Here is a 20,317-nt window from a genome sequence, read left to right on the forward strand (position 1 = left end):
TGTTTGGTGGCCCTGCCAGGCAGGGGGTTGGAACTACATGATCCTTGAGGTCCCTTCCAACCTGGGTCATTCTGTGATCTGTGATTCTGTGACACGGCGGGAGGCGGCAGGCCCGGGGCGGAGCAGGCCCGGCCCGGTACCGCGGGTACGCCCCGGCTGGGCGCGGCTCGGTGCCGTCCCGCCGTGGTTTCCATGGCGTAACGGGCCGTGAGAACAGCGGGGGCAGAACCGGAGACCGGGCCCGGTGCGCGTCACGTGACCTAAGCACGCTCCCGCGTCACGTGGGCCGCTCCGCCGGCTTCCGGAAGTGCGTCACGGGCTCGGGCCTGTCTCCGTTGTGGGCCCGCTCGGAACTTCGCACCGGGGCAGCGCGGAGCGGCGGCCGGGCCGTGAGTGCGGGGCGGGCGGCGGCGGCCGGGACCGAGCCGGGCTCGGGGGGGCGCGGGGCGGGCGGCGCCATCCCCCCCCACTGCGAGCCGGTCCGAGCCTGGGCCGCCGGGCACGGCCCGAGGCTGCCGCCGGCATCGCGACGGGCTCCGCCTCCTCCTGCCTTGGGCCCGGCGGCGATGCTCGGCGGGGAGCGCCGTGCACGGGAGGCCGCACCGAGCGGCCACGGGATCGACCTGCGGCTGGGGCGTGGGACGGGGCCTGGCCTCGGGTCTGTGAGCCCGCGGGTGGATGAGAGCGGCGGATACCGGGAGCGGCCGTTCGCACGAGGGGAGCGTTGCCGCCGGCCGGGCTGGGTGTGATGGGGCGGGGGAAGGAACGAGATGAGCGGGGCGGGCGGCCCCACTTCTCACCGCCTCGAGGGGCGGGGGCCGGGGCTCGAGGCCGGGGCTGTTTCCCTGCCAAGTGCTGGATGCGGCTCCAGCATCTGGGGCGACCCGCGTCCCGCTGTGCTCGTCCTGCTGTCAGTGTCTGAACGCTGACCGGCCCCGCGGTGGGAACAGCTGGCCGTGCTGCACAACCGCGTGCTGTTGTTTCTGTGTTCACACGTTGCTGGGGCTACTACAGGGTGTTTGTGCAGCCTCAGGACGAGCTGGGCTGTGGAGCTGATTCAGGTTGAAGCAAACTCAGCCATCCAGGCTCCGGTCTGCACGGCTTCTTGATCCGATGCACCCTGCAGCACGTGGGTGCTCACACTGACACAAACCCTGAGAGGAAGGAGAAGCACCTCCTCTTATAACCATGTTTGCTGTACTTGAAGTGCTCAGCACTGCGGCTCAAACACCCACCCTGTGCCTCTCAACGATTCAGCCCTGGTATTACCTCCCACAGTACCAGCCCCCTGGGAGCAGCAGCAGCTATAATGCTGTGCTCCGGACAGCTGGCTGATGAATGCCCCATTACCACGCATTTCCTGCTTGTGGAGAGGGGAAGAGTCCAGGATTAGAATAAACCAGTGAGAGTAACTCTTTATCTTGCAGTTGGCTCAAACCCGGAGGCACCCACAATGGCCTGAGGCTGCAATCAGGATTCTGGCAGCCAAAATCAGGCGGAGTCCCAGCCCCACTCAGTTCCTCCGAGCTGTTAGGTGGAACCGGTGGCTGCAGACCCACGGAAGCCAAGCCCCAGCAGGCAGGGGAGTGCCCAGCTTCCTTGGCAGAGCAGCTGCAAACATGCCTGTCCTCCTCATTCCATAGGACCCTACTCAGAGCTCCCTGTCTCCTTTGTCTTGGTGCTGCCCCTTTGGATGCAGTGTGGCCTGGCCTGGCCGTGGGTAGAGCTGTATCTGCTTTTCATTTCCTGCTCCTGTGGGAATTTCCCGCTGGAGACAAAGGGAATTCATCAAGCACAGCTTGCCCACGTTTGCCAAGCTTTGCAGCAGTACCCAATATAATACGATCAACAGCTCAGAACTGGTGCTGCTGCTGTTCCACATCTGCTCTCTTCCCTCTGGGGGTAACTGCAGGGTCCTGCCCAGAATTCCTTTCCTGTGTTGACTGGGGCCTCCCTGGTGTGGGTCCCGTGCTGGGCAGTCGGAGGCACTTGAGCTTTCCATTCTGTTCTGTTGGTTCTTGGTGTCTGAGGCAGGTTGGCCTGATGAAGTGGTTTCTGTGTGGGCTTTGCCATGGGGCTGGGCCTGCTGCTGCTGCATAATGGTACCAGCACTTTTGCCATGGAGTCCACTGCATTTTGTGGTCATTGGTTGCCACAAGCATTCCTTGAACACAAATGTGCTGTCACTGCTCAGCCTGAACTGGTGCTATCCATGAAGATGTCCTACCCCTGACAGTGTCCGAGAAGAGCTATCAGGTCTTTGCTGGTGCAAGGGTGACAGGGTGATGTGTGGCTCCAGGAGAGCCAGGAACAGCTGTGGGGACTGTGGGGCCAAGATGCCGTTGAGCTCAAGGAAGCCGTTTTCAGCAGGTTGTGCCAGTTGTTCTCTCCTGAACATCTCAGGGCAGAACTGAGACCATCTGCAGCCCTTAGGCTGGTGGCTCCCTGCCCTGGCCTGGGTGGCAGTGGGAGGCCATGCCCAGCTTCCCCAGCACTGGGAGCAGGGGTGTCCTGTTTCCAGCCTGGCCCTGCTGGCGCTGTCTGTAAATCAGCGAGATGAATATGCAAGGTGCCGCTGTTCTGGTGGGTGGAGGGAGGAGCTTCCCTCGTGCCAGGGAGCTCTGCTTTCTGCTGTCACGGGAGCCTCTCCCAGGCCTTCTGCTTCTCCTGCTGCTTCCTTCTTAGGGTGTTTCTCTTCCATCCTCTTACATGGAGTGTTGTTTTGATTGCTGACCTGCCTGGTGCCCTGTGCTGTGGGGCTGGCTTGTGTGGGCTAGGGACGTTGCTTTGCTCCTCTTCATTCTGCCTTTGGGTATTATTAGAGCCAGCAGAGGTTCTGGGTGGTGCAGTGTGCGCCATGAGTGTGACAGTTGCATTCCAGGTTTGTGTGTCTTGGGAGCCCATGCTTTTGCCTGTTGTAAGGGCTGAGAGGGTTTCCCATAAAGGCTGCAGGGAAGGTCATGTGAGGGCATTGGGAGCGTGGGGGCAGTAGCTCCTGGTGCTGTTGGACTTTCTCCATCCACTCCTCCTGCCATGCTTGCTCTCTCTTCTCTTTAGGCCACTAGTTCCTTGCCAGAGAGTTTGAGCACAGAGAGTCGCCAAGATAGCTGGGCCAGGAAGAAAACGTCGCACCCCTGACCCAGACTCCATTACCGACCCTGGTGGGCCGTTTGTGTCATCCAAACGGCTGAAAATGTCCAGCAGCACCAATGCCCCCGGCCAGAGGAGAGTGTCTCGGGGCTTGGATGATGCCACCAACAAGAAGAAGCAGAAGGATCGAGCCAACCAGGAGAGCAAGGAAGGTGAGAAGCCCCAGGCGGTGCCACAGGGAGAAGGCCCAGCAGGATGGTTTCTTGGCCCCGCGGGTGGGAGCCTTGCAGCCATCTGTTGCAGGATAAGCAGATTTAACTAATCGCTTCCTGTGGCTGATTGTAAACCATGCAGTGGGATCTTCTTTGGCACAGTGTCCTCCCTGGACCTGTAACCTCCTTTCTTTTGTGCTGCCTGTCCCCAGGGATGTGAGGAAGGTGGGGCCCATTCCTTGGTTAGTTTAAGCCTGACCCTGCTCACGGCGCCTGTTTCCAGTCACTGCTTTCATCTGGGCTGAGCTACCTGACCCAGGGGGAGTAGGATCAAAGCCTGCAGGTGCTTTTGCAGCCGGACAAACTTTTGTCTTTCAGCCTGCATGCTGCGGGCTGGTACTGGAGGTGCTGACAGCACCCACAGGGTGCAGGGCCTGTGGATGGGGCTGTTGCTTCACCTCTTGCACCAGGGGGAGGTGTGGCTCGAGTGAGATATTGCTCTGCAGTAATTCCCTCCACAGCCATTGTGTATCTGGTGACACAAACGTAGCTTCAGGTGCAGGCTGCCATGCTGGGCAGGGAGTACCTGCAGGCAGGAGGCAGACACAGCTTCCTGCTCCTGCAGCACAGTGTCCCTGGCAAACTGCTTGATTTCTGTGCCTGCTCTGTGCTGGCTGTTGTAACCTGAAAATAACACAGCCTTTTGTAGGCCAAGGTGAAATAGCACTTACTGATGTCTGCACTTGGAACGATAGGCTGCACTCCCCAGCGCAAAACACCAAGACACAGAGTGGCTTTGCTGCACCTTTGTGCCTGTGACTGCAACACTCCACAGATATTCCCTGCTGTTCTGTGGTATGTTGAGGAGGGCAGCTCACAGTCCTGTAAGCTCTCTGAAATGGAACCCACAGTTCCTTTTGCCACTGGTTCTTTGCTTCAGGACAAGGTGCTGCTGCACCGACGCCTTTGCCTAGCACAGCACATCTCCCTGTGGGGGTGGAGCTGACCCTGAGATGTTTCTGGCTCTTGGAGGTAATCCTGCAGGGAGCAGGGATTAGGTGTCAGGTCAGTTTGGTCCCCTGGTCTGATCTGGAAGGAAGTTTTATCTCTGGCAGGTTGCGCAGTGATGGGAATGTTAAAGTGCAGCTGGGCTGCCTGGTTCTCTTGTTACAGCAAAATTGGTTTTAGCGCAACCTAACATCAGGTTCTCAGTGTAAGATCAAGACAGAGCCTCTCCTATGTGGGTAGAGGCTGGGAGCTAGCAGAGACTTGGCATACTGAGTGGGGCACACAGCCCAGTTACCACAAGCTCCACAGTGATTCAGGCCTTGAAGCAGCACTGTCTTTCTGGTGCATCAGTGTTGTTTTGCTTTCACTGCTGAACTGGGGTGAGGAGCACATCCTGGATTCTGGCTTGTTCTGCTGTGGAAAAACTCAAGGCAGCAAGGGGGTGGGAGAAAGCAGAGGGAAATGAGCAGCACATACACAAAAGTCTGGGCAGAAGTTTGGTGATATATACAGTTTTGGATGTTGGAGCACCAGCCTGTGCTCTGAGGTGACTGAATGAGAGACCCACCTGTGCTCTGCTTCTCTGCCCACCAGTGTCTCGCCCTGAATTCGAGCAGGCTGAGACCTCCCAGGAGAGGGACTTGGAGGAGGGTAAGTGGAGGTGTGCCCTAGCTGCCAGTGCATGGCCACCGAGCACCCCCGCAAGGGGTCTGAAGCTCTTGCCTTGTCATCCTGTGCTCTGGCAATCAATGGAACTAACCCGAGTGCTCCCTTGCCCTTGTGCTCCTCTTTAACAGGGTGCAGCCTTCCCAGGAAATGTTACACATGGCTGGGAACTACCCTCTGCAAGGGAGGGGTTCAAGGCACGTGGCAGACTGCTTCTGTCCCAGGTGTCACAGTGCCTATGAGCACAGTCCTGGGATATCTTGCTGCTGGCATCCTCTTGCTTGTTCTGTAGCAGGAAGCCTTCCATGCTGGGAAGATCTCAGGCCATGTCACCCATCAGGTGCTGGTTGGTTTCTGCCTTGGCTGCAGGTCCTCACTTTGAGAACAGATGGACTAAAATCCCAGCGTAGCTGAGAAAGTAGAAGTAAACCAATTGGAAATTAAGGAAACATCAGTTTTTTTCCCATGAAGATTTTAGGATGCTGCATGGGCAGACCTAGAGCCTGTTGGACACCTGATGGGATTCTGTCTGCCATGGCTTGACACTACTGCTGTGTTTTTCCCCTTGATAAGATGTTCATGCCAGGCTGGCTGACCCACCTGTGTTTCAGCTGTGTTAACTGTGCTTACCTGGCAGGAGTACAGTGCTCTTGGTGACTATAGCTGAGCTACTTGTTTTGCATATGCAAAAGGGAAGTGGCAATTTCTGGTTGTGGTCAGAGTCCACTTGTATCCCCCAGAGTAATTCTGTGGCTTCCTTGTTCACTGGGAAAGCAGCAATTGCTTTGTAGCTGGCAGGAGCCACCCTTTCTTTCCAGCCCCGCTGCTGCACGTGACTGGGCCAAGCCTTTCTGCCTCATGATCTCTCTGGTTCCCACTGGGATTCACCTGACCTGCTGCAACCTGCTGCTCAAGTCCTTGTTTGTGACTTGATACGAGTAGATTACAATTGTTTTTCATTCACTGCTATGAGCTGTGTCCTCTGTCCTGATGTCCTCAACCAGATGTGTGTTTGGGCTCACACTCCTCAGCTCAGATGTGAGCACTGTGGCCACACACTCTGGCTGGACAAGTGGCTGATGCTTCCCTTCCTCTTCCTAGAGCTGCTGCTGGACTGGAAGCAGAATGCTGATGAGATCATTGTCAAGCTGAACTTGGGAAGTGGATCTCTGAAGGTGGAGGACGTGGATACTTTTTTCACCGATACTGACTGTGTGATCAAACTACCAGGTACAGGGAATGGAGTGACTGCTGCAAATGTTTCTCCAGCAGGGCTTGGCACGCCTGTGGACTGGATGTGGGACTGATCCAGACGAGCATAAAACTTTTCCTTCAGAGGCAATGCCCCGCTGTCAGCTGGCACAGCTTCAGCCAGCAGGCCAGGCTGATACGAGGGCAGTGTAAAAGAAGAAGGGTGTATGGCTGGGGAGGGTGGGAGCTGGCTTTTCCCTGCCAAGTGAACAGGTGCCCACTGCTGTGCTGGATGCATCACTGCTCTGCCCTTTGGGATGATTGAGTCGGTGCTGGGTATCCCTTGCAGAAGTGTCCATGCCCCTGAGGGCAGGGAGACCCAGCACCTTCCCTCTGGGAAGGAGGCCAGCCAGATGTACAAAGCAAACTCAATGAAGCTGGCATCATCCTGAAAGTTCGTGGGATGTGGTGGCAGCCTGCCTGCAGCCTCTTTGGCTCTCAGACAAGAGCTCTCCTGGCCCCTGAGGCAGGTGAGGGAGGGCTATGGGTAGAGTATATTGATGCCTGCTGCACTGCCTGAGGTTCCACCCCCCTTTTCTTGCAGATGGGCGCCAGTGGAGCTGTCAGTTCTATGAGGAGATTGAGGGCTCCTGCAGCAAGATACAGTGCAAAAAGGGAAATTTTCTGCAGCTTGTGCTTCAGAAGAAGATCCCGCTCCACACCTGGTCTTCGCTTCTGGTGAGGGCGAGGGGACCTCTACCTTTCAGGCAACTGTATGGAGCCTGGCAGAGTTGGGTGAGGGTTTCACTCCCTGCTCTAGAGCTGCCCCGACCCAGGGAGCATCTTAGGACACATCTTGCATCCCCAGGCTGCATGAGGGCATTGAGCCAAGGGAGGGCATGTTGTCATGTCCCTGTCCTTCCTGCCACAGCCTCTGGGTTCTGGAACAGAACCTTGGCGTGCCCCGGGAAGGGGGAGTAAGGGTGAGGGGCTGGTAGAGAGCAAGACAGGTACTGCTTCCTGGCTGTGTTCCCACTGTGCTGCACTACTTTTCACAGAAGAGAAAGAAAGATGGATCCAAAGAGCTGGGCAAAGGGGCCATGTGCTGGGAGAACGGGAAGGAGAAGGCTGCATCTGCAGAACTGGCCCCTGAAGAACCACGGACTGAAAGCACTGAGCTTCCAAGAACCCGCAGAGAGCCCTCCAACCCCAAGCGTGCTCAGGGAAGAAGCGAGGCCCTGGGAGGGAAAAGCCCAGCCAGCCCAGGGACACAGAGTGGCCCCAGCGCCAAGCGGGCAGTATACCTCAAAGTGGCTCCAACTGAAGAGGAGCCAAATACCAGAGTCACCGGGAGCGTGGAGCCCGGCAAAGGGCATGGCGGGAGGTCAGGCAGCCGTCGCAATGGCAGAGCCAGCCAGGGTGATGGGCCTACAGCCCTGACTGACCTCGCACCACCACTAGAGAAGGTATGTTGCTATGGAATGAGATGGGTTCCTGGACCCTTGGTGGTGCTGAAGGCTGGTGTGGGCCTAGCTGGGAGAAAGGGTGGGTGAAATATAAGCTAGGACTTGGGAATGAATGCTACAGGTGCAAGGAGCCTTCAGTTGCTGGGCTGAGGCTGTAGTGCTAAGGGTGCTAAGACAGGGGTGTGTGGGTTATGTGGGACTGTCCCTTCTTGGCTGACAGCAGCAGGCTGTGGAGAAGTGTTGAACTGGTGGCACAAGGGGTCAAATTATCTCTTTTTCACTATCATTCTGTCTTGAAAGGCTGTGATTATGGCCAAGGAGACTGTTCCTGTGGAGATGCCACCACTTGCTGCTACCACAGAGGTGTTCCCCCACTGTGTTGCCACCTGTGTAGAGAAAAGAGTCCTGCAGCCAGGCAGCCCTGTTGAAGCCTCACGGGGCCGGGAGAGTGCACCAGTCTTGGGAGAGAGCTCTAAAGCCATCCCATCAGCCACACGTCCCCTAGGCAGAGATGGAGAGAAGAGGGACTGGTCCAAGGACGATGTGGCTCTGGAAGCAGCAGCTGATGGTGAGTGGCCCAGGGGTCAGTATCTATAGACTGGCATGGCTGGGAAAGTTCCTCTGCTCAGGACCTCTCCTTGGCCAACCTGCAGTGCTGCCTTGGAGTGCAGTGAAGGTGATCTCTGCTCATGTCTTTCCTTGCTCAGAGCCAGAGCCTCTTGTGAGCCTGACCTTTGTCAAGTATGACTCATATGAGAAGGGCAATGACCTGGTGGTGGTGCACGTTTATGTGAAGGAGATTCATAAGGAGACTTCCAAGGTTTTCTTCCGGGAGCAAGACTTCACACTGGTGTTCCAGACAAGGTACAAATGCACTTTTGAATGGAATCAAGCTGATGCGAAGCTTTTGGCTGTTGCCAGGCTACTTTATTCACCTTTTCTCACTTGTTCCTTATTTCTTTGCAGTGACATAAACTTCCTTCGCCTCCATCCTGGCTGTGGGCCCCACACAGTGTTCCGGTGGCAGGTGAAGCTCAGGTATGGCTTCCATCCTGCCTGCTTATACTGAGATGAGGAAGCTGAGAGCAGGAGCCAGTTCCAGGACATACTGATTTCTGCACCTGAGTGTCTCCATCACACCATACTGTTCTAACACCACAGTCCTGGGATGGTTGCAGAGAATAAAACTCCATTATCTGCAGTCTTTCCCCAGCCTGATCTAGAGCTCTTGGGGGTGGAGCCAGACCAGGCTGCGTGTGCTTTAGCTGAGACATCCCACTAGATTGGGCATATGAACCAGGCAGAATGGATCTCCCAGAAGGCAGGTCCCCTGTGTGCTCAGTGTGGCTAGACTTGAGGGCATTTGTACTGCTTTGTGGAGCCCCCCCTCAGGGTCGATGCCAGTTGGGAAACTGTGGCCCTGCCTTGCAGACTTCAGCATCTCTGAGGCTGCTGGGGAGGCTGGAATGATCCTCAATTTCTGTGTGTTTTGCAGGAACCTTATTGAGCCAGACCAGTGCACATACAACTTCACAGCATCTCGCATTGATGTCTGCTTGAAGAAACGCCATAGCCAGCGCTGGGGAGGGCTGGAGGCTCCAGCCACACGAGGTCTGCACCCTGCCTTCTTTCTGTCTTGACTGCCTGCTTGTACCTAGTGCCTTCCTTGCCACCTGCAGTGTCTGGAAGGCACTGGGTCTTCTGGAATGGGATCATGGGGAGGGAGGGTTGTGGGGCAGGCAATCCGGTCACTCAGGAAAGGCACTGCTGCTCACCTTCCTGCACTGGAAGGTGGGAGTAGGCAAGATGCTGAGCAAACAGCTCAGCCCCACCGTGGGCAGTGCACGGTGCTGCTAACCACAGGCCCACTCTTCCCCCTTTTTAAGGTGCAGTGGGTGGTGCAAAGGTTGCCATGCCTACAGGCCCTACCCCTCTGGATAAGACCCCTCCAGGCAGTAACCAGCACCCCCTGTCCAGCAAAGAGGAGGCCCGAACCAGTGAGAAAGAGAAGCCACGTGTCGAGGATGGGAGTCTGGATGGTGTGGCAGCCCGTACAGCCCAAGAGCACGTGGCAGTGAAGCAAGAGCCGCACATCCCCTCGGTGAGTGGAGCTATACTGTGTTTGACCTGGCTGTGGGGGGAAGTGGGGATCAACTTGTCCCTCTGGTTGGGCTTCACCTCCTTTGGTGCTGCTGTGGGGTCTGGCAGACTGTTCCTGGGGGAGGAGTTGGCATAGCTGGCAGAACTGGGGACAGCAGTTGTTCTGGTGGATGATGGCTTCAGCCCAGCCCTGTATGAGGTGTGGCTTGGATGTTTCCAGAGACCCCCGAGTACACAGCACCATCACACTTAGTTTTGCTTTGGCAGCCCAAACCAACTTGTATGGTGCCACCGATGACACACAGCCCAGTGAGCACTGAGAGTGTGGAAGATGATGAGGATGAAGATGAGAAGAAGAAGGTGTGCCTGCCTGGCTTCACGGGGCTGGTGAATCTGGGCAATACCTGCTTCATGAACAGTGTCATCCAGTCACTGTCCAACACGCGGGAGCTGCGTGACTACTTCCATGGTGAGCACATGCCTGGAGCTCAGCAAAGCCCTGCCACTCTGTGCAGCCAGCAGCCACCCTCACTCTCTTTCATCTCTTACAGATCGATCCTTTGAGTCTGAAATCAACTACAACAACCCCCTTGGGACAGGGGGACGCTTGGCCATTGGCTTTGCTATGCTACTGAGAGCACTGTGGAAAGGCACACACCATGCTTTTCAGCCCTCTAAATTGAAGGTAGGTACCAGTGTTCTGTGGGAGCTGCTGCATTGTCCTCAGCTGTGGGTCTCAGCATTTCTCTGTGCTGCTCTGCTGCTTTGGGTGCAGCCAGGCTTTGAGTATGGGGCAAGCAGTGTTGCTGGTGGGCTGAAGACTGTGCTCCCCACAGGCAATTGTGGCCAGCAAGGCCAGCCAGTTCACTGGCTATGCCCAGCACGATGCTCAAGAGTTTATGGCCTTTCTGCTTGATGGCCTGCATGAAGATCTCAATCGCATCCAGAACAAACCCTACACAGAAACTGTTGACTCAGACGGGAGGCCTGATGAGGTGAGGATGTCTGTCTCCAAGGCTATTGTGAGCACTGGCTGCTACAGAGCAGCCCTGGCCCATGTGATTTAGCTGAGCCCTTTCTCTCCGCAGGTGGTAGCTGAGGAGGCCTGGCAGCGACACAAGATGAGGAATGATTCCTTCATTGTGGACCTATTCCAGGGCCAGTACAAATCCAAGTTGGTGTGCCCAGTCTGTTCCAAGGTAGAGCAGCCCTGTTGGCTGTGCCCCTGGATCTCCAGTCTGTTGAGACTGTTGCCTTGCTGATCTCAGACATAAACAATTCCCAATATTGAGTGGGCTCTCTCGTCTGCAGGTGTCCATCACCTTTGATCCCTTCCTGTACCTCCCAGTCCCCCTCCCGCAAAAGCAGAAGGTGCTGACTGTCTACTACTTTGCAAAGGAGCCGCACAAGAAACCCATCAAGGTAAAGGACACTAATTACTTTGGGGAGGTAGCCTGAGGGGGCTCTTGGAGGTGCCATAGGCAGCTGGTCCTGTGCAAGTGGGCTGTGAACCTTGTGTTAAGCCAGGGCCTGCATGCCTTAATGTGGCATTACTAATGTGGCACTTACACTGTGGCAGTTCCTCGTGAGTATCAGCAAGGAAAACTCCAGTGCCATGGAAGTACTCGACTCGGTGGCCCACAGTGTGCATGTGAAACCAGACAACCTGCGCCTAGCAGAGGTGAGAATGCTAAAACTGACCACCAAGCTGTGGGCTGCTTGTGTGGGTGCCCCTGGGTCCCACAGTTGTGCTGAACACATTGCCACTAGCAGCCTCTTGTCCATGGGGTGAGTTTTGTCCGTGGGTAGTAGTGTCACACACGAGGTGCTGCCAGGGAGAATCCTGCTCAAGTGAGCTGGGCCTCTGCAGCGCAGCAGGCAGAGATACCAGGTCATGATGGTGGGCAGAGCACACCATCACTGTGATGCTACTGCTTCCACAGCTCACTATGTGGCTTCCTCAGGAGAGGAAAAGTTGGACAGCCCTCTGAGCACAAGGCAGCCCTCACACAGTCCTGTTCCACTGCTTTCCCGGCAGGTAATCAAGAATCGCTTCCAACGCATGTTCTTGCCGTCCCAGTCTCTGGACACAGTCTCTCCCACAGACCTGCTGCTCTGCTTCGAGGTGCTGTCCACAGAGCTGGCCAAAGAGCGGGTTGTGGAGCTGCAGGTCCAGCAGGTAAGCAGCAGGGATTGAGACTGCCAGGAGGCTGAGCGGGATGGGGAGAGCAGTGCTAGCTTGCACAAGTCTGGCATACTGGCTGATGTGTGCCCAGCACATGGCCCTGGTAGCACTCTGCCTGCAGAAAAGGGCTGCCCATCCTGGTGAATGACTTCTACCATGGGCAGGAAGCACAGGGGTTTGACAAGGCTACCTTATCCTGCCCAGGTGCCTTGCCATGCCCAATGGGTTCTTTCTCCTGCAGCGCCCACAGGTACCTAGTGTCCCTGTCGCCAAGTGTGCAGCCTGCCAGAAGAAGCAGCTGTCAGAGGAAGAGAAGCTTAGGCGCTGCACGAGGTGCTATCGAGTCGGTTACTGCAACGTGTGAGTTGGCTTGGTGCCTCACAGGGAGGGAGGGTCTCCAGCTGTGAAGGGTTGAGCGGGAGCACTCAGCCCACTGGGAGGAGGTGGGATGGGCTTGGCCTTTGGGAAGGAGCCAGTCTGGCTTGCAGCACTCCTCTTGTCCCAGACACACCTCTTGAGCACCACCAAACTCCTGCTGAGGTCTTGCCTGTTTGTTTGCAGGCACTGGGTTCACTGGGGCTCTATGTGTTACAGGACGTGTCAGAAGACACACTGGCCAGACCACAAGGCTTTGTGCCGCCCTGAGAACATCGGTTTCCCCTTCCTCATCAGTGTGCCGGAATCCCGCCTCACTTACGCCCGCCTGGCGCAGCTGCTGGAGGGCTACGCAAGGTGAGGGTGCAGGGAAGGGAGGTGCTTCTGTCACAGCAGCAAGCACAGCCAGGAGCTGAGCTGAGCCCAGCCCTGTACCTGGCCTGCTGTAACTGTCCAATTCTTGCTCAGGTACTCGGTCAGCGTGTTTCAGCCTCCTTTCCAGCTGGGACGGATGTCACCAGAGCAGGGGCTTCAGCCTCTGCTCCTAGACAAGCTGGAGCCCCTGGCCAAAGGCAGCTGTGCCGCCGCCACCTCTGCTCCTGAGCTGGGGGACGGGGACAGGGCTTCTGGCCTCCTGCAGGAGCCTCCCCTCTCACCAGCTGTGCCTGAGCTGCACCCGGAGATTAGTGACACTGGCACTGTTCGGAGCAAGGTCCTGGCTGCCAGGAGTTCCCTGCTGAGCTTGGATTCGGGCTTCTCTGAGCACATGGATTCGCAGGGTGACAGCTGTTGCGAGAAAGAGCCCTCCTACGAGAGAGCCCTCAAACCAGAAGGTAGGAGGTGCTGCGGTGCTAACCCTGTCTGTGCCAGGAGCCCAGGCAGCCCCCAGCAAGGCAGGGAGCAGTTTTCCCTCGTTGGCATCACCTCTCGCCCACAGTGTCTGTTTTCCCCACCCGGCTCGGTCTGGAGACCCCTTTGGATAAATGGGGAGCTCTGGGAGCCATGTTTTAGAAGTGCAGCCCCACCTGAAATGCCTAACAGCCCACGCTCTGCCCTGCCCTGGCAGGGCCTGTGTAACAGAGCAAAGACCTGACTTGGAAAGAGTCTGGGCTGCTGGAGGGGTGGGGAGGCAGGGGTTGGCAGAAGCCTTGAGTCTCGTGGGAGGGCAGAGCCCAGTGCTGAGCCCTTCGGGGCTGTGAGCGCAATGTTTCCCTCGCTCTGACTCAGCTGCACAGGAGCAGCCTCTTGCACTTGGGCGCCCAGCTGTCACGTTTCCAGACACTTGTCTCAGGATGGCAGCAATGTGCAGTGAAGGGGCAAGGCAGGCAGAGGAGCGCAGCTTGCCAGGGGCAGGCGTCTGCTAAAAATAGTCAAGGACACTGGGCACGTGGTTGTGTCCCTGCAAGGCCGTAGCATGTGAGATGGGGGTGGGGGCACTGCAAATTCTTGGCCCCTACGCAGGGCAAACAGGCAGTGCCACTAAAGATATGTCCCTGCCTATCCACAGCTGCCATCCCTGGGTACCAGCACACTCCAGACTCGCTGAGCGCCCGTGCCACGCAGTTCTACATCAACAAGATCGATGCTGCCAACAAAGAGTATAAGCTGGAAGATAAAGGTGAGCCTGGAGCCCTGGGGAGATCCAGTTTCATCCCTCGTGGCGTTTAGCAGAGAGTGGATCTATCTGGCCAGGGTGTAAGAGGCTCCTAGGGCCAGAGCAAGCCCAGGTATGCCATCAGCCCCAGGCTGTGCAGCAAAAGCTGTGTCTGGTGTGGGAGGGCAGGGCTGCACCGTGCAGAGCTCGTGCCTGTTCCTTGGAAGCTCTTCTCAAGCTCCTACTCCCCTGAGCAAATAAACCGGTTCCTTTCGACCTCCCACACTCAAAGAGGAGCAGAGATCTGTGTGGCTGGATCACCTCCTATCTGAATAGATGCTGTTTTTATTCCCTTTGGGGCGGAGAACCTAGCTTCGGCAGTGGGGGTGTGTGGCAGGACCACTCGCACCTTCTTGGCTGTGCTGTGTTAAAACTGGGCTGGGCAAGACTGCTCCTAGTCTAGTCCGGGTGGGCTTGGGGGTCAGCTGGCTGAGGTGTGTGCCCCTTTGCAGGTGACACCCCCTTGGAGCTGACGGATGACTGTTCCCTTGCCCTGGTGTGGAAGAACAATGAGCGCCTCAAGGAATTTGTATTGGTGGAGTCCAAGGATCTGGAGTGCGTGGAGGATCCGAGCTCAGCCAGTGAAGCAGCCCGAGCTGGCCACTTCACCCTGGAGCAGTGCCTCAATCTCTTCACCAAGCCTGAAGTCCTGGCCCCAGAGGAAGCGTGGTGAGGAAGGCGACGTGGCGGGTTCCAGCCTGCAGGCGCAGGCAGCAGCGGGGGTTTCCCGGGAGCTGCCTGGTCCTGCCTGACATTTCTCCCGGCAGCCAGGAGTGCTGGGGAAAGGGGCCAGAAGCCAGCAGGGAGCAGTGCCAGCACTCTGCGGGGCTGTGCTGTCCTGCCTCTGGCAGGGAGGCCGAGACCTCCTGTCTCCTCTGCCACATCCATACGTCGGGGGAGCTTAGGGCTGGGCTGGGCTCAGAAACCCAGGGCTCTCTACATGCTGGTAATGAACACATACTTTTCCCAGGTACTGCCCCAAGTGCAAACAGCACCGCGAGGCCTCCAAGCAGTTGATGCTGTGGCGCCTGCCCAACGTCCTCATCATCCAGCTCAAGCGCTTCTCCTTCCGCAGCTTTATTTGGAGGGACAAGATCAATGATATGGTTGACTTCCCTGTCCGGTGAGAGCTCAGGGGATGGATTGCTGGGGATAGTACTGCTTGTGCTGCCCGGCTGATCCCTGACCAGCCCTGTGTCTGTCCTCAGGAGCCTGGACCTAAGCAAATTCTGCATCGGCCGGAAGGGTGAGCAACAGCTGCCTATGTATGACCTGTATGCTGTAATCAATCACTATGGAGGCATGATTGGCGGGCACTACACGGCATATGCCCGCCTGCCCAACGACAAGAACAGCCAGCGCAGTGACGTGGGTGAGGATCCGCCGGCCTCCCCTCCCCTGCAGCTGTGGACGGTCTCCTTGCTTAACCCTTCTTTCCTCTCAGGCTGGCGGCTCTTCGATGACAGCACAGTCACCACTGTGGACGAGAGCCAGGTGGTAACCAGATACGCATATGTCCTCTTCTACCGCCGGAGGAACTCTCCTGTGGAGAGACCTCTGCCAGGGCACCCCCCAGACCACCGAGCCGAGCGCACCCCCTCTGCTGAAGCTGCTGCCAGTCAGGTGAGAGCTTGTGTCCCTTCCAGTATTGGAGCCACAGAGCCCTGAAATATGCATGTGCCCACCTGCTGGACCCCGTGGAGCCTAGCACCGCTGCGGTGCTGTGCCACCTCTCTTTGAGACCAAAGAGCGTGCACCAGCTGGGCTTTGGGGTCTGCCTTGCGCTGTTCTGGCTGTGAGCTCGGAACAGTCTTGTCGCTAAAGGGTGGGAGAGCTGGTTCCAGCCGCTGTGCTGGGAGTGCTGGTGGGAGGGCACAGAGCTGCAGGGGCAGGAGGGGGCTGTGCCCTGCTGGGCTCTGCACTGAGGAAGGCTGAGAACGGTGGAATGGGAGCTGGCTGTGGCAGGAGGCACGGCCTCCTGGGGACAGGGTGGGGATGTTTTCTGCTCTGGCCCAGGATGGGGCTGCTCTAGTTGCAGAAAAGGTGAATGCAAGTACTGAGCCAGAGGCCTGTGAGCTGCGGGATGCTGATGGGAAACTGCCCAGAGCACACTGTGCTGCAGGAAGGGTGAGGAGGGTGCGCTGACAGAAAGAGTGCTTTCAGCACTCATCAGTAGGGCATGGTTGGACTGATCTTTGCAGAAGTGTCAGAAAGAAAGGCCTGGGCTGGTGGTGTAGCAAATCACCTGCCTGCCAGGCTCCCCTGGGTCCGCTCTGTGCTGGCCTCGTTGGATCTGAGGACAGTGCTTGGCTGTGGCACAGCTGAACACGTGTGCCCCATAGGGACGTTGTGGTTGGCTATCCAAGCTGTTCTGGCTCACGTGGGCTGGGTGTCCTGGCTCTGCCTTCTCTGCTGGGGGACGGTGCTGCTCCTGTCACAAGGGTGTGTGTGCTGAGCAGCCACAGGAAGGCTGCTCCACTTGTCCTGTGCTGGCTGTGGGATCCCTGCCGTGCTGGGGACCGCTGTGTGCCCTGCAGCACTTGGCCTCGCTGCATCCCTGGGGGCTCATTGCGACCTCAGCAGCACTGTGTCCTGCACAGTGATGGGATGTGTTGGATCTCACTGGGCTGAGTGGTCTCCAAGTGCCTGGAATCACCTGCATCCTCCAGAGACCCGGTGTCCTGATTGGCTGCCCTGCGTGATCACCAGCACTGGGAAGGGCTGGGCTGTGACCGGCTGCCTGCAGATAATCCTCTTGGAAGCTGAGCTGTGATTGGCTCTCAAAGGATCCCAACCCACCAGAGGAGAGCTGGGACTGGTTGTGCTGCGACCGTGCCTCCTTCTCCTGCCATGCAAGCTGCCTCTGAATTGGCATCATCTGAGCAATCGCATTGGGATCACCAGACTTGAGCTGTGATGGGCTGCTACCCGCCCCCTCACCCGCATGGATCCGTCAGTGCCACGGAATCGACTGCAGAGGGATCCAGCCGCTGGCTCCTGCAAAGACACTGCTCCTGTTGCATCACCTGCACCCACCAGAGCAGCCTGAGGAGCTGTGGGGGCGGGTGCGACCGTGCTGCATGGGGAGGTGGGCTGGTGGGGCACGGGACTGGGCTCGCAGGCGGCCGCCTGCCCCGGGGGATGGCGAGGGGTGTTGCCAGTTGTGTTCTCCAAGTGCTGACGCAGGTTTCCACATCGCAGGCTTCTCTGATCTGGCAGGAACTGGAGGCTGAAGAACAAGAGCTGCAGCTCGAGGCTCCCCAAAGGCCTGCAAGAAACTCCTGGAGGCCCCGTGGCCAGAAGAGGAGTCCGGGTACCCCCCAACACCCAGACGAAGGCTGCATCAAATACTTCATCCTGGCCACCACGGCCGCAATCGTGGCTCTCTTCCTGAATGTGTTCTACCCGCTCATCTACCAAACCCGCTGGAGATAGGTGTGGGCAAACAGAGCAGGGCTGCCGGGGCACACGCCGTGCCAGAATGCTGCACCACGAAGACGTCAGAGCTGCCAGGTGGCCCGACAGAACCCTGCGGGCAGCAGGACAGAACCCTGTGGGAAGGACACGCCTGCTGCGGGCACCAATGCTCTCGGAGGGAAGCTTGGGGCTGTCGGCTCCTGTCTGTCTGCTCTGGCATCCCCTATGCCAGCTGGCAGGGCTGCGTGGCCGGCCCCCAGCGTTGCCAGGGCACAGCCCAGAACCAGCATCCCCTCAGCCCGCCCTCGCCCTGGCTGCCTGCTTGGATCGGGGCTGGCCCCAGTGGTACATGCTGCTCAGGAAAGGACGGTGCCGCTGCCACTGGGAACATCCTGGCAACAAGCAGAGCCCTGCCCGGAGCCTGTTGTGAGAGCAGGATGCCCTGACACGATCGCTGGTCCCACTGCTCCCTGCTTTGGGAGCCTCACATTCTAAAGAGCCGGCAGAAGCTGTATCCCTCTAGGCCAGCATCATCTCCTGTGCGGGGACTGGATGACTTGTCACCGTGTGCTTTGCACTTCCTTGCTCAGTCGGGGGCCTTGGCCTCAGCACTGCTCCTCACCCTGGGGCATGGAAGAGCAGCACCCAGGCAGACTGTGCTGGGGCACACACAGCACTCCCTGAACTGTCCCTGTCTGCATCTGGAAGTCCCAATTTACAATGGGATGGGTCTGGGGGAGCACGAGGCAGCACCTCACTGGGGGACTGGCATGGGCTCGGGGAGCAGCAGGAAGGAGCTGGGCTGCAGGAGGCCCGTGGGAGGTTGTGCTGGCAGCGTCGCTCTCCTGCACGTTGCGGCGTGTGCCAATAAAGGCAGGTTTTCCAAAGAGCTGCAGCACCTTCTGTGTGACAGGACCGTGGCAGCAGCCAGAGGCTCTGCAGCCGAGCCTGCTCCAGTGCAAAGGGCAGCTGGATGGAGTGTCCCTGCCCTGCCCCTGAGCTGGTCTCACAGCACAGCCGGCACTGAGGTGCTGCCCTGTGCTCAGCGGGGTGCAGGCTGAGCTCTGATTGTGCCGAGGGGCCCCAGGTGTGTAGCAACAGCCGTGGCACGTGCTGGGTGCCCGGCGGGCCTGGCAGCTCACAGCACTGCCTGGCTGGGGCAAGGCCTGTAGCTGCAGCGGTGCGTGACATTGAGACGTGTTGCCCTTGGCTGAGCGAGGCTCGGGCTGCTCGGGAGTGTTTGGGTTTGAGAGGTGACTTCAGAGCCCTGTGACTTCCTTTTCCGTCTCCGCTGCCGTCCTGCCGGCAGTGCCCTTGTGTGTGTCAGGAAGGATGCTCAGTGGGAACGGTCGGGGCCCCGTCAGCGCTGGGAGGCTGGAGCGGGGCAGTGCAGCCCCTGGAGTCCCCCCACCTCCCCCCATCCCTGTCCTCGTCGTACAGCTGTGCTGCCCGGCCCTTATTCCTGCACACGGGTCCCAGCCCGGTGCTCCCCGCCGTCGGGACGTTCCTGCCCTGGAACAGTCGCCTCATTGTCTGCGGTCTGGGGCCCCCACGCGCCCACGGCGCTGCCCTCGTGGGGCTGAGTCAGCGCCCGGCGCCTGCGGGGTGACCTCTGCTCCGCCTGGCGCTGCCGCCCCGGGCTCGAGGCCACGCACCGCTCCCTGCACCTGCCTCAACCGCAGGTGACGGTTCCGTCCCGTGCTGCCGCTCCCGCCCCGCGGACCCGGACCGAACGCAGCGGCCCATGGCGGCGGTGCGGGACGGGACGGCGCGTAGCGGCGATGCTGAGCGTGCCGCAGCCCGGCTGCAGCGCTCGGGCAGGTCGGGGCCGTGTGCGGGGCCGCTCCGGGCTCGTTGCGTTCCAGCCGGGGCCTTTGCCGGGAGCGGAGTGGGAGTAGAGCGGTATGCAGCGTCGTGCACTGTCTCACGGCCGCCTTCTGCTTGCAGGGACTGACTGCGGTGCCGTTCGGATCCGGCCTGGCCCCCGAAGGAGCCCCGCCGCTGGCTGCGGAAGGTCTCCCCGAGCGCTTCTCCAGCCCCGCCGAGCGCCCGGCGCCGTCCTACAGCAGCATGGAAGAAGTCGATTAGAGCAGCGCGGGCACCCGCCATGGGGCTGCGGGCCGGGCTGGGCACCGGGACGGGTGGGGGGCGGGCACGGGTCGGGGTTTGTCCTGCTCTCATTAAACTTGCTGAACTCCGCTCGTCTCTGCTGCCTGCTGCCCGCCCCGGGCTGCGACCCGGGTACTGCGTGTCCACCGCGCTGCCTACAGCCCCAGTGTCCCCTACAGCCCCCGGTGTCCCCTACAGCCCCGGTGTTCCCTACAGCCCCAGTGTCCCCTACAGCCCCCTGTGTTCCCTACAGCCCCCGTTGCCATGCAGCATCATCCCGGCGCTGTCACCCGCCGTGCCGGTGCATCGTGGCGCTGCTGTCGGGGAACACCCGATGTGCCCTCGTGCCCCGTGTCCCCGCGTGCACCCAGGTGTCTCCCGCTGTGCCCTACGGCCCCGAGCACCGCGGTGGATGTGGCGCCCGGGGACGTTGCTCGGTAGGCGCGGTGGGGGTGGGCTGAAGGTTGAACTGCAATCGCAATCAGATTAGGTGATCTCAGAGGTCTTTTCCTCCTTCAATTTCGTATCGATTTACGTCCCCCGGGGCGCCCTGCCGCCCCAAGCGCCCCGCGTTCACCCCGTGTTCGCCCCGTCACCCGCTGCGTCCCGTTGCCCGGTGCCCGCGTCCCGGTGCCGGTGGGGCGGACTGCAAGTCCCGGCAAGCCGCGGGCGGGCGGCGCGGCCAATGGCTCTCGAGGGGCGGCGCGGCCCGGCTCTGCCTCCGCCGCCGCCCGGTGCCGCGGCGCAGAGAGCCCCGGAGCGGCCGCGCGGCGCCGGCCCCGCAGCCCGGCTCTGAGCCGCCCGCCCGGCCCGGCCCGCCCCGCCGCGCCCCGCCGCCCTCAAT

At 59.2% G+C, this 20,317-nt stretch overlaps 1 protein-coding gene across 7 annotated transcripts; it reads left to right on the top strand.

Annotated features, from left to right (window-relative positions):
- Positions 1–259: 259 nt before the first annotated feature.
- On the top strand, positions 260–19,525 carry USP19 (ubiquitin specific peptidase 19). Of its 7 annotated transcripts, none has more exons than XM_015875284.2 (27): positions 260–389; positions 3,058–3,302; positions 4,905–4,961; positions 6,078–6,206; positions 6,772–6,905; positions 7,226–7,633; positions 7,934–8,201; positions 8,341–8,497; positions 8,600–8,671; positions 9,129–9,244; positions 9,520–9,734; positions 10,001–10,202; positions 10,285–10,418; positions 10,570–10,728; positions 10,822–10,932; positions 11,045–11,155; positions 11,313–11,414; positions 11,772–11,912; positions 12,160–12,278; positions 12,513–12,650; positions 12,762–13,126; positions 13,801–13,911; positions 14,400–14,616; positions 14,918–15,070; positions 15,156–15,319; positions 15,392–15,570; positions 17,167–18,253. In XM_015875284.2, exons 2-27 carry the CDS (start codon positions 3,194–3,196, stop codon positions 17,380–17,382), a joined length of 4,287 nt encoding a protein of 1,428 aa, XP_015730770.1. In that variant the 5' UTR covers positions 260–389; positions 3,058–3,193; the 3' UTR covers positions 17,383–18,253. The 7 variants fall into 7 exon arrangements, with proteins under 7 accessions (XP_015730770.1, XP_015730767.1, XP_015730769.1 ...); XM_015875281.1 differs by having other exon boundaries at positions 17,149–17,382; XM_015875283.1 differs by having other exon boundaries at positions 9,526–9,734; positions 17,149–17,382.
- Positions 19,526–20,317: the final 792 nt, after the last annotated feature.

This window comes from Coturnix japonica, chromosome 12 (genome assembly GCF_001577835.2).
Source record: "Coturnix japonica isolate 7356 chromosome 12, Coturnix japonica 2.1, whole genome shotgun sequence".
Classification (NCBI taxonomy): Eukaryota; Metazoa; Chordata; class Aves; order Galliformes; family Phasianidae; genus Coturnix; species Coturnix japonica.

Coding starts and splice junctions, on each gene's coding strand:
- USP19 (XM_015875281.1), top strand. CDS start 3,194: ATGTCCAGCAGCACCAATGCCCCCGGCCAGAGGAGAGTGTCTCGGGGC. Junction 6,906..7,225: donor ACACCTGGTCTTCGCTTCTG/GTGAGGGCGAGG, acceptor TACTTTTCACAG/AAGAGAAAGAAAGATGGATC. Junction 13,912..14,399: donor GTATAAGCTGGAAGATAAAG/GTGAGCCTGGAG, acceptor GCCCCTTTGCAG/GTGACACCCCCTTGGAGCTG.